Genomic DNA, 13,065 nt, shown 5'->3' with positions numbered 1-13,065 from the left:
ATGAATCCTTTTCTTTACATTTTCTGAATCTCTGTCATACTTTAAATGGCTTTGCACTCTTTTCCTAAAAGCTTTCACACATTTGTGGGGAGACTAAAGAATCTCTTGAGGGCCACTGAGGCAGCCGCACTGAGAGGAAAATTTGGAAGGTCGATTGGCAGGTGAAATACAGGGCTGGGAACGATCCTAGACACAAAAGGCATGCAAGCTTTTTGCCAGTGGAGAAGGGAAGGACAAGTCCCTTTGGGACTGGGAAGCAATGCCCTCCTCTAGTTATGGCAGAAACTCTACCTGGTCGAGGAGGGCTGGAACCACAGCCCATGTGACACACACGTCACTGCGCATACTCACAGGTGTTATCACGCACACCTCTGACGCTTGGGATTGCCTGGTGGATTTGACACCACAGAGGTTGTGTTTAGGCGGCAACGGAAGGTAGATACTATTTTCATTTGCTTTCTGATTCTCCACCAGGCTCTCTGCTGTTTCTCAGCAAGTATAAGTGTGAATAGGTATGAATGAGTGAGTGTGAGGGGAAGCCAGTGGGCTATGGGCGGGTTGGGGCGGCGCGATCTGTGGCCCCGGAGGAGGAAGGTCCTCATTCTTACCATCACAGGCGTCACAGCTACCATGACCCTTGTCGTTGTGGCGGAGCTGGGACAAGGGAGGATGGTGGGCGGCAAGGGGAGGGGCTTCAGTGAAGATAGGGTGAGTCTTGCTGGTGTTATTGGAGGTATATGGGTCTTGGGGCACAAGAAACTGCCGACAGGCGACAGACTCGAGAGTCCTCAGCGGGGCCCCGGTGGGGGGGCAGGGAATCCAGCCCACCAGGCGCATGCGGGATGCAGTGCGCATGCCCAGTGCCACACGCCTTCCCGTCGGCCAGCAGCGTTGGGGGTGCATAACGTTCCGGGCGCCGAGCTGTGGGCGTCGCGTGTTAAATCGTCTGGGTTCGTTCTTGTTGGCTGAGACTGAGCTGGTAGGTCCGTCAATCAGTCCTTCCAGGAGTCTAACTGTGGGTGTGAGGAGGGAGCCAGCGGGCTTTGGAGGGTCGTGGTGGCACTATCTGTGGCCCCCGAGGTGGAGGGTCCTTGACTCCTAGTCATCCCAGGCATCGCTGCCGCCACGACTCTTGTTGTTGTGGTAGGGCCAGGACAAGGGAGGAGGGTGGGCTGCAAGGTGAGGGGTTCTGAGGAAGACGGGGTGAGTCTTGGGGGTGTTATTGGAGGTATCTGGGTCTTGGGGCAACAGGAACTGCCGACAGAGGACAGACTCGAGAGTCCTCAGTGGGGCCCCAGTGGCTGGGCGGGGAATCCAGCCCACCAGGTGTACATGGGATGCGACGTGCATGCCCAGTGCCACGAGCCTTCCTGTCGGCCATCAGCGTCGGGGGTGCATAACGTTCCAGGCGCCGAGTCGTGGGGGTCGCGACTTAAATCATCTGGGTTTGTTTTTGTTGGCTGAGACTTCGTCGGTAGGTGCGTGGATCAGTCCTCCTGGGAGTCTACCCAGGAGTGAGTGTGAGGACGGAGCCAGCGCACTTCAGGGGGTCGAGGCGGCATGGTTTCTAGCCTCTGAGGAGGAAGGTCCTCGAGGTCGTTGTCCATCTCACAGATGTAGTAGCCGCGATGACCCTTGTTCTGGTGGGGCTAGGACAAGAGAGGACAGTGGGCTGCAGAGGGGAGGGGGTCTGAGGAAGATGGGGCGAGTCTTTGGGGCGTTATTGGAGGTATCTTGGTCTTGGGGCACAAGGAACTTCCGACAGAGGACAGACTCCAGAGTCCTCAGTGGGGCCCCGGTGCGGGGGCGGGAATAAGCCCGCCGGGCGCCCGCGGGATGCAACGCGCATGCCCAGTGCCACGCGCCTTCCCGTTGGCCATCAGCATTGGGGGTGCATAACGTTCCGGGCGCCGAGCTGTGCACTTAGCGTCTTAAATCGTCTGGGTTCTTTCTTGTTGCCTGAGACTGAGCTGGTAGGTCCGTCGATCAGTCCTTCCAAGAGTCTAACTGTGAGTGTGAGGTGGGAGCCAGTGGGTTTTGGAGGGTCCTGGTGGCACGATCTGTGGCCCCCGAGGTGCAGGGTCCTTGGACTCCTAGTCCACAGGCGTCGCTGCCACCATGACCCTTGTCATTGTGGTGGGTCCTGGACAAGGGAGGAGGGTGGGGCGCGAGCTGAGGGGCTCTGTGGAAGACGGGGCGAGTCTTGGGGTGCTATTGGAGGTATCTGGGTCCCTGGGGCACAAGGAACTGCCGACAGAGGACAGAGTCGAAGGTCCTCAGTGGGGCCCCGGTGGGGGGCCGGGGAAGCCAGCCCGCCAAGCTCACGTGGGATGCGACACGCATGCCCAGTGCCACGCGCCTTCCCATCGACCATCAGCGTCTGGGGTGCATAACGTTCCGGGCGCCGAGCTGCGCGTCGCGTGTTAAATCTCTGGGCACTTTCTTGTTGGCTGAGACTCAGTCGGTAGGATCATAGATCTTTGCTTCCAGTAGTGTAACTAAAAGTGTGAGGAGGCAGCCAGCAGGGTTCTGAGGGCTGGTAGCCATGTGACCTGTGGCCCCGGAGGAGGGGGCCACGAGGTCCTAGTCGTTTTCACAGGCGTCTCAGCCGCCAACAGCCTTGTTGTGGGGGGGCCAGGACAAGGGAGGAGGGTGGGCTGCGAGGTGAGGGGCTCTGAGGAAGCTGGGGTGAGTCTTGGGGGTGTTATTGGAGGTATATGGGTCTTGGGGCATAAGGAATTTCCGGCAGAGAACAGAGTCAAGAGTCCTCAGTGGGGCCGCGGTGGTGGGCGGGGAATCCGCCCATCAGCCGCACGCGGGATGTAGTGCGCATGCCCGGTGCCAGGCGCCTTCCTGTCGGCTATCAGCATTGGGGGTGCATAACGTTCCGGGCGCCGAGCTGTGCGCGTCGCATGTTAAATCGTCTGGGTTGTTTCTTGTTGGCTGAGACTGAGCTGGTAGATCTGTACATCCGCCCTTCCAAGAGTCTAACTGTGAGTGTGAGGAGGGAGCCAGCGGGCTTTGGAGGGTCGTGGTGGCACGATCTGCGGCCCCCGAGGTGCAGGGTCCTTGGAATCCTAGTCCACACAGGCGTCGCTGCCGCCACGACCCTTGTTATGGTGGGCCCAGAACGAGGGAGGAGGGTGGGCTACGAGGTGAGGGGCTCTGAGGAAGACAGGGCGAGTCATGGGGGTGTTATTGGAGGTATCTGGGTCCCTGGGGCACAAGGAACTGCCGACAGATGACAGAGTCGAGAGTTCTCAGTGGGGCCCCGGTGGGGGGTCGGGGAATCCAGCCCGACAGGCACAGGTGGGATGCGACGCGCATGCCCGGTGCCACGCGCCTTCCCGTTGGCCATCAGCATTGGGGGTGCATAACGTTCCGGGCGCCGAGCTGCGCGTCGCGTGTTAAATCGTCTGGGTTCTTTCTTGTTGGCTGAGACTGAGCTGGTAGGTCCGTGGATCAGTCCTTCCACGAGTCTAACTGTGGGTGTGAGGAGGGAGCCAGCGGGCTTTGGAGGGTCGTGTTGGCACGATCTGTGGCCTCCGAGGTGCGGGGTCCTTGGACTCCTAGTCTACACAGGCGTCACTGCCGCCACGACCCTTGTCGTTGTGGTGGGCCCAGAACGAGGGAGGAGGGTGGGCTACGAGGTCAGGGGCTCTGAGGAAGACGGGGCGAGTCTTGGGGGTGTTATTGGAGGTATCTGGGTCCCTGGCACACAAGGAACTGAGGCAGAGGACAGAGTCGAAGGTCCTCAGTGGGGCCCCGGTGGGGGGCGGGGAATCCGCCCGCCAGGCGCACGCGGGATGCAGTGCGCATGCCCGGTGCCAGGCGACTTCCCGTCGGCTATCAGCATTGGGGGTGCATAACGTTCCGGGCGCCGAGCTGTACTCGTCGCGTGTTAAATCGTCTGGGTTCTTTCTTGTTGGCTGAGAGTGAGCTGGTAGGTCCGTGGATCAGTCCTTCCAAAGAGTCTAACTGTGAGTGTGAGGAGGGAGCCAGCGGGCTTTGGAGGGTCGTGGTGGCACGATCTGTGGCCCCCGAGGTGCAGGGTCCTTGACTCCTAGTCCACACAGGCGTCGCTGCCGCCACGACCCTTGTCGTTGTGGTGGGCCCAGAACGAGGGAGGAGGGTGGGCTACGAGGTGAGGGGCTCTGAGGAAGACGGGGCGAGTCTTGGGGGTGTTATTGGAGGTATCTGGGTCCCTGGCGCACAAGGAACTGAGGCAGAGGACAGAGTCAAGAGTCCTCAGTGGGGCCCCGGTGGGGGGCGGGGAATCCGCCCGCCAGGCGCACGCGGGATGCAGTGCGCATGCCCGGTGCCACGCGCCTTCAGGTCGGCTATCAGCATTGGGGGTGCATAACGTTCCGGGCGCCAAGCTGCGCGTCGCGTGTTAAATCGTCTGGCTTCTTTCTTGTTGGCTGAGACTGAGCTGGTAGGTCCGTCGATCACTCCTTCCAAGAGTCTAACTGTGAGTGTGAGATGGGAGCCAGCGGGCTTTGGAGGGTCGTGGTGGCACGATCTGCGGCCCCCGAGGTGCAGGGTCCTTGGACCCCTAATCCACACAGGCTTCGCTGCCGCCACGACCCTTGTCGTTGTGGTGGGCCCAGAACGAGGGAGGAGGGTGGGCTACGAGGTGAGGGGCTCTGAGGAAGACGGGGCGAGTCATGGGGGTGTTATTGGAGGTATCTGGGTCCCTGGGGCACAAGGAACTGCCGACAGATGACAGAGTCGAGAGTTCTCAGTGGGCCCCGGTGGGGGGTCGGGGAATCCAGCCCGGCAGGCACAGGTGGGATGCGACGCGCATGCCCGGTGCCACGCGCCTTCCCGTTGGCCATCAGCATTGGGCGTGCATAACGTTCCGGGCGCCGAGCTGCGCGTCGCGTGTTAAATCGTCTGGGTTGGTTCTTGTTGGCTGAGACTGAGCTGGTAGGTCCGTGGATCAGTCCTTCCACGAGTCTAACTGTGGGTGTGAGGAGGGAGCCAGCGGGCTTTGGAGGGTCGTGTTGGCACGATCTGTGGCCCCCGAGGTGCGGGGTCCTTGGACTCCTAGTCTACACAGGCGTCACTGCCGCCACGACCCTTGTCGTTGTGGTGGGCCCAGAACGAGGGAGGAGGGTGGGCTACGAGGTGAGGGGCTCTGAGGAAGACGGGGCGAGTCATGGGGGTGTTATTGGAGGTATCTGGGTCCCTGGCGCACAAGGAACTGAGGCAGAGGACAGAGTCGAAGGTCCTCAGTGGGGCCCCGGTGGGGGGCGGGGAATCCGCCCGCCAGGCGCACGTGGGATGCAGTGCGCATGCCCGGTGCCAGGCGACTTCCCGTCGGCTATCAGCATTGGGGGTGCATAACGTTCCGGGCGCCGAGCTGTACTCGTCCCGTGTTAAATCGTCTGGGTTCTTTCTTGTTGGCTGAGAGTGAGCTGGTAGGTCCGTGGATCAGTCCTTCCAAAGAGTCTAACTGTGAGTGTGAGGAGGGAGCCAGCGGGCTTTGGAGGGTCGTGGTGGCACGATCTGTGGGCCCCGAGGTGCAGGGTCCTTGACTCCTAGTCCACACAGGCGTCGCTGCCGCCACGACCCTTGTCGTTGTGGTGGGCCCAGAACGAGGGAGGAGGGTGGGCTACGAGGTGAGGGGCTCTGAGGAAGACGGGGCGAGTCTTGGGGGTGTTATTGGAGGTATCTGGGTCCCTGGCGCACAAGGAACTGAGACAGAGGACAGAGTCAAGAGTCCTCAGTGGGGCCCCGGTGGGGGGCGGGGAATTCGCCCGCCAGGCGCACGCGGGATGCAGTGCGCATGCCCGGTGCCACGCGCCTTCCGGTCGGCTATCAGCATTGGGGGTGCATAACGTTCCGGGCGCCAAGCTGCGCGTCGCGTGTTAAATCGTCTGGCTTCTTTCTTGTTGGCTGAGACTGAGCTGGTAGGTCCGTGGATCAGTCCTTCCACGAGTCTAACTGTGAGTGTGAGATGGGAGCCAGCAGGCTTTGTAGGGTCGTGGTGGCACGATCTGCGGTCCCCAAGGTGCAGGGTCCTTGGACTCCTAGTCTACACAGGCGTCACTGCCGCCACGACCCTTGTCGTTGTGGTGGGCCCAGAACGAGGGAGGAGGGTGGGCTACGAGGTCAGGGGCTCTGAGGAAGACGGGGCGAGTCTTGGGCGTGTTATTGGAGGTATCTGGGTCCCTGGCGCACAAGGAACTGAGACAGAGGACAGAGTCAAGAGTCCTCAGTGGGGCCCCGGTGGGGGGCGGGGAATCAGCCCGCCAGGCGCACGCGGGATGCAGTGCGCATGCCCGGTGCCACGCGCCTTCCCGTCGGCTATCAGCATTGGGGGTGCATAACGTTCCGGGCACCAAGCTGCGCGTCGTGTGTTAAATCGTCTGGCTTCTTTTTTGTTGGCTGAGACTGAGCTGGTAGGTCCGTCGATCAGTCCTTCCAAGAGTCTAACTGTGAGTGTGAGATGGGAGCCAGCAGGCTTTGGAGGGTCGTGGTGGCACGATCTGCGGCCCCCGAGGTGCAGGGTCCTTGGACCCCTAATCCACACAGGCATCGCTGCCGCCACGACCCTTGTCGTTGTGGTGGGCCCAGAACGAGGGTGGAGGGTGTGCTGCGAGGTGAGGGGCTCTGAGGAAGACGGGGCGAGTCATGGGGGTGTTATTGGAGGTATCTGTCTCCCTGGGGCACAAGGAACTGAGACAGAGGACAGAGTCAAGGGTCCTCACTGGGGCCCGGGTGAGGGGCGGGGAATCCGCCCGCCAGGCACACGCGGGATGCGCTGCGCATGCCCAGTGTCACGCGCCTTCCCGTCGGCCATTGGTGTCGGGGTTGCATAACGTTCCAGGCGCCGAGCTGCCCGTAGCGTGTTATATCGTCTGAGTTCTTTGTTGTTGGCTGAGCCTGAGTCGGTAGGATCGTAGATCGTTGCTTCCAGTAGTGTAACTGTGAGTGTGAGGAGGGAGCCAGCAGTGTTCAGATGGGTCGTAGCGATGTGACCTGTGGCCCCTGAGGAGAGTCCACGAGGTCTTAGTCCTCACAGGTGTTGCAGCCGCCGTGACCCTTGTCCTCCTGGCGTCAGCCAAGCGAGGAGGGGAGGGATTCTGAGGAAGATGGCGTGAATCTTGGGGGTGTTATTGGAGGTATCTGGATCCTTGGGCTACAAGAAACTGCCAACAGAGGACAGACTCGAGCGTCTTCAGTGGGGCTCTGGTGAGGGGATGGTGAATCCAGCCCGCCAAGGCACACATGGGATGTAATGCGCATGCCCAGTGCCAGGCACTTTTCCTGTTGGCCATCAGCGTCAGGGTGCCTAGACTTTCAGGCGCTGAGCTTCTTGGGTAGCATTTACCGTCTGGGTTCTTTCATGTTTGCTGCGACTGAGTCGCGTAGGTCCGTAGATCACTTCTTCCACTTGTGTAACTGTGAGTGAGTGTGAGGAGGGAGCCAGCGTGCTTCAGTGGGTCAGTGCGGCGTGGTTTCTGGCCTCTGAGGCTGAACATTCTCGAGGTCGTCCTCCTCCTCACAGGTGGCGTAGCCACCATGACCCTTGTTGTTGTGGCGGGGCCAGGATGAGACCGGATGGTGGGCCATGAAGGGGAGAGCATCAGAGGAAGATGGGGAGAGTCTTCGGGGCGTTATTGGAGGTATCTGCGTGCTGGGAGTACCAGGAACTGCCGACAGAGCACAGAATTGGGAGTCCTCAGAGCTGGATGTGGCTGTATATTAGAAATCTCTTCATACTGGAGATTGTGAAACTAAATCTCTGTAGGAAATCATACGTTTTTTATCAAGTAGTTGAAGATTCCTTCTCCCCGAATTGGCTCTGAGAGAAAGGGGTTTGCAGACAGCCTCATTTGCTGTGATTGGAAAACAGGCAGTTATTAATTCAAGACAGTCTCACCAAATGTAAAAAAAGAGTTTTTTTGTTTGTTTGTTTTTTTACAATCAGTAGCTCGCTGTGGAAGTAGTCCAGAATAATTATTCCTTTTTATTACATTCACCAGGTCACACTTTTCTGCTTTCAGGTTGAAATATGAGTGCTCGAGTGAGATCAAGATCCAGAGGAAGGCGAAGTGTTCGTGAGTCTTCCAATCCGGTTGAACCTGTGGTTGTGAGTGCTTTAACATCTGACTTCTATTATTGGAAATTAATTTTTCTGAAAAAAAAATCAGAAAAGTTGTTGAACTAATATAGATCTGTTGTATCAAGGATATCCTTGCTGAAAATGGGTGAAAAATGAATCCCATGAAAGAGACATTGAGCAAAGAGACCTATATTCTGGGCTTGGCTGGATATGTATATGGATAAGAGCCTGGAAATCACCCCTGTGGCTTCCCTGTTGTGCTTATTTAACAACACACAGCCCAGAAAAGGTTAAAATGGTTTCCAGAATTATTGGTCCTTGCTGATGTGTTCTTTCTTAGAGGATTTTCTATATAAAAAGAATAAGTTTAAAAGTAGTTACAGAGAAGAGTATAGGACAAACTGCTTCAGATTTGTGGTTAGTTACCTCCAATAGTACGTATATATGAGCCTTCTATTGTCATAGTGTTAGTAACAACACTTTTTATTTGCACTTCCCCTCCCCCAAGGCCCAGCAACCAGGTGGCAAAAAATCTCAACAAAAGAAACCACCAGCTGAGAATCCGGATATTGAACCTGGACAAGAGAGAGTAGAAGAAGCATCTGCGGTTCAAGGTGAAGGGGGGATGGAGGGACATTTTGTATATCATTTATAATGTTATACTAGTAACAAGGATAAATGAAGGGTTCCCTCAAAATTGGCTGGAAATCTATTTGGTAAGGGAAAGGTATAGTTTGCAGCTAAATGCAGTCCCTCTCTGTGATGTTTTTCCTCTTTTAGCGTTTTACCCATTCCGTATTTTAAATTATTTGGCATGCTTGGAAAAAGCCATTCTTGCCAAGGCTCCATATTAGCAAATCAAAAGAAACAACATTAAATTTAGACAAAATTGTACACTATTTCACTGGTTAAACTTGGTCTTCTTGGAATGTTGTTTTCTGGGCTTCTTAAGTCATTGCATCAGAAGTTTAAGTAAATCTAGATATATTTTGGTTAGCACTTAGATTATAATTTTTTTTAAATTTCATAATATAGAGAAACAGAAGTATGAAATCTTTTCCTAGTTGCTCTTAAAGTCTTCAATATTTTTGTTTTTCTGAACCATAATTTAGTTGTCACATTCTTTTTTTTAAACTTTTTACTTAAAAGATTTAAAACTTACAGAAAAGTTATAAGAAAGTACAGTGTACTCATGTATCCTCTTTACCTTGATTCACCAGTTGCTAACATTTTGCCACATATCACCCTCTCTTTAGGTATTAGTACACACATTATTATTGCTAAACCATTTGAGAGTAAATTTCAAATATAGCTCTTTACTCTCTAATTCAGTATGTATCTCCTAAAAACAAGGATATTCTCTTACATAATCCTGGTACAATGATCAAATTCAGGAAATTTGACAATGAGAAAATAATAATAATCTAAAATTTAGACAGTTGACTTAGTAATATCTAGTTTTGTTAGTTGGCCTATTAATACCCTTTGTAGCATTATTTTTTCATGATCCAGGATCCAATCCAAGACCACCCATTGCATTTAGTTGTCATTTCTCTTTGGACTCCTTTAACCTGGAAGTGTTCCTCAGTCTTTGTTTGTCTTTCATGATTCACATTTTTTGGAGTCCAAACCAGCTGTTTCTTAAAATGTTCTTCAGTTTGGGTTTGTCTCATCTTACTATCTTAAGGCTTTTTTCAGTCATTTATTGGGGCCTGCTTGGTGGCAGGTAATGTGCTAGATGCTGAGGATATAAATATAAATGAGAGAATAATTTCTGTCTTGAACTCACAATCTTGTCAAATTCATATAAACAAATAGCTGATGTAATGAGAAGTGCAATAATAGAAATGTGTATAGGTTACAAAGGTGACAGCTAAGTTGTCTTAAACAGTTTAGAAAAAGAAACTTCATAGAGGAGGTAATACATGAGAAACACAACTTCTCCATTTTCTAGCAGAAAAATCTAATGCTCATTGCATTGTTATGCATCACATTTATTAAATATTAAATTTCAGAGCTATGTTTAATAACATTAATTTGTGGTTTACTGCTTACATTAATAACTCTTTATTTATAGAAGAACTTGAAGTGGAAGATGATAGCCAGGTATTGGACGTGGAAAAGCCTGAGGGCAAGGATGGAGATGGCCTTGATGAGAAAGGGAAGACTCCACCTAATCCTAGTACCTGCTAAAATTCCAGAAACAAGTATGTTATCCATTATGAGTGCAAGTCATGGAGTTGCTCTTTTCTACAATATTATTACACTTTTGTAACAGATTGCACAAAGATTATTTGAAAGGTAGTTCAGACACCAAATGCTTGATTCAAAGACAGTGTCAGGGAGAAAATTAAGTCAGAGTCATGTTGTTGAATTGTAAAACATGAAAGTATTATTACTTTGGAGTAGAAGTCCTTTAAAACCCAAAGTAAGTGATGAAATACTTTTTAAAGTATATAAATTATTTAACGTACTTCAGTATAACTGGATATCTAAACAACACAATAGTATAGATTTTTTTTAATTGTCAGAACTGTTTCTCAAAAATCACTTTATCTTTTAGACATCAAAAAATCATATAGATCTCTATGTTTTGGCTTTCCTAGGTTGGTTTGTTGGGTTTTTTAAAATTGTAAGCCAGGCTGAGAAATAGTATTTTCCCTCACATTTTAATGTATCTGTGATGGTAGTGGCTTAAAACTAGTGACTTTTTCAAAGCAGGATACTCCTGACAAGAGTTAAAGGGAGTGTTGTGACTGCTTACAGCAGGACAGCAGGTGCAAATGGAACAGGTGGCCTCCCTACTATAAATAGACCATATGTAAAGGTTGACCTAGATCATTGAAATATTTTTTTGTTAAAAAAGAGACAAAACAACTGGGATGCTGTTCTTTGCCCTCTCTTTAGTTAAACAGTTCCAAGTATGACATTATTTTAGCTAATATATATCATTAGAAGACTGTTTCAAGGCAATGCATTTGAATAACACTGGGTTTGGTTTGCTTGCTTGTTTTACTTCTTGAAGTTTTTGCTTGGTTGATTTTAACTGAAATCACTGGCAGTTTTTGCACTCTACTTAAAATTATCTTTTTTTTCCTGAGGAAGATTTGCCCTGGGCTAACATCTGTGCTAGTCTTCCTCTATTTTGTATGTAGGTTGCCACCACAGCATGGCTGCCATGGAGTGGTGTAGGTCCATACCCAGGAACTGAACCTGGGCCGCTGAAGCAGAGTGCGCCGAACTTAACCACTAGGTCATGGGGCTGACCCCAAAATTATCTTTAAATAGGCTCATGGGATTTAATATGTTCTGGGCTTGAGAAATCTATGTTTCGTCTTACCATGAAAAAAGAGTGATACATTTAAAAAATTAGTGTTCATATGCCTGAAAACGTACATTAGCGTGGAAGTTAGGGTTAGAGTTCTGGTTTTAGTTTCTTCTTATAAAAACAAAACTGTAGTGTTCTTGGTGAACCTTTATATCGTCTAAATAAAGTTCTGCTAAGTGATGTACCCAACTGTTATGTTTATGTTTTAGATGGTGGACAAGTAACAAGTTAAAAAGAAGACAAGCTGAAGCCACACATGCTGTTAGTTATATTGATAATTTGGCTTGTTAAATTCTCTCAATAAAGTTTTACAGTTTTCTCAGAAGAGGTCATGCACGTGTTTTGATAAATCTATTCCTTGGAGATTGATACTATTGTAAATAGTATCTTAAAAAACTCGTCCTATTCTGTTTAGACCTGGTCTATAGAAGTGCTGTTTATTTTCGTATAATGATTTTGTGTCTGGCAACTTCACTAAACTTATTCTAATAGTTTATCTCTACATCCTTTTGGATTTTCTACATACACAATAGGTACCATATGCAAATAATGACAGTTTGTTTCTTCCTTTGGAGTCTTTCTGCTGTTTATTTCTTGTCCTTACCTTATGACACTGGCCAGATACTTTTAGTACAATGTTAAATAGAAGTGATGATACTAGACATCCTTGTCACCTTCCTTATCTCAAAGGGAAAACTTTGAACATTTCAATAGAATAGGTTTTTTATTAGATCTCTTCTATTAGATTAAGAAATTTCCTTTTTATTCCTAGTTTGCTGACCTTTTTATTCTTAGTTTGCTCACCTTTTTATTCCTAGTTTGCTCAGAATACTTACCATGAATATTTGTTGAATTTTATCAAACACTTGTTCTGTATCTATTGAGGTGATCTTATGATGTTTCTCCTTTAATCTGTTAATGTGGCATTCCTAAAATAAACCCAATTTAAGGCATGATATATCGTCCTTTCTATGTATTATTGGATTTCTTTTCCTAATGTTCTATTTAGGAGTTTTGCATCTTTGTTCATGAGTGAGATTGGCCCATAATTTATGTACTATCTTGAGCTTTGATATCAAGGTTATTCTGGCTTCATAAAATGAGTTGAGATATATATCCTCTTTTTCTGTTTTCTGGTAGAGTTCATATAACATTGTTATTATTTCTTAAATGTTTGATAAAATTTGTCAGTGAAGCCTTTGAAGCTTGGAGTTCTCTTTTTAGGAAAATTTTAAATTAATGATTCAATACCTTCTATTCTTCAGCCAGTTTGGGTAAGTTTTATTTTTATAGGACTTTGGCCATGTTATCTGAATTTTCATTGCACAAAGTTGTCCATAGTATCTGTCTGCAGGATCTGTAGTGATACTGTCGTTTTCATTCTTAGTACTGATAATTTGTGCGTTCTCTCTTGCATTTTTAATCAGTCTCACCAGAGGTTTACCAATTTTATTAGTCTTTTTAAAATAAACCAACTTTTGGCTATGCTTATCCTATTCTATTTTTGTTTTATATTTCGTTAATTTCCTCTCTCACCATTATTTCTTTTTTTTCTACTTTCTCTGTAATTTTCTGTTCTTTTTCTAACTGCTTGAGATAGATGTTTAGTTAATTTTCAGCCTTTTCCTTATATACTTTTAAATTATAACATTCTATACAGGGC

The 13,065-nt window shown here is 49.8% G+C and overlaps 1 protein-coding gene across 9 annotated transcripts; it reads left to right on the top strand.

Annotated features, from left to right (window-relative positions):
* The first annotated feature begins 958 nt into the window (after positions 1–958).
* Positions 959–12,351, top strand: PAGE4 (PAGE family member 4). Of its 9 annotated transcripts, none has more exons than XM_087426468.1 (5): positions 959–979; positions 8,016–8,101; positions 8,583–8,688; positions 10,152–10,281; positions 11,612–12,351. In XM_087426468.1, the coding sequence occupies exons 2-4, from the start codon at positions 8,024–8,026 to the stop codon at positions 10,265–10,267; spliced, it is 300 nt and encodes a 99-aa protein (XP_087282594.1). In that variant the 5' UTR covers positions 959–979; positions 8,016–8,023; the 3' UTR covers positions 10,268–10,281; positions 11,612–12,351. The 9 variants fall into 9 exon arrangements, with proteins under 9 accessions (XP_087282594.1, XP_087282592.1, XP_087282589.1 ...); XM_087426466.1 differs by lacking the exon at positions 959–979 and adding an exon at positions 2,932–2,993; XM_087426463.1 differs by lacking the exon at positions 959–979 and adding an exon at positions 5,371–5,423.
* The last annotated feature ends 714 nt before the right edge of the window (positions 12,352–13,065 follow it).

The sequence above is a fragment of the Ceratotherium simum genome, chromosome X (genome assembly GCF_057802395.1).
Source record: "Ceratotherium simum simum isolate JZ-2026a chromosome X, ASM5780239v1, whole genome shotgun sequence".
Taxonomy (NCBI): domain Eukaryota; kingdom Metazoa; phylum Chordata; class Mammalia; order Perissodactyla; family Rhinocerotidae; genus Ceratotherium; species Ceratotherium simum.
Note: the sequence above shows the minus strand (reverse complement) of the source record. Positions and strands in the feature narration are given on the sequence as shown.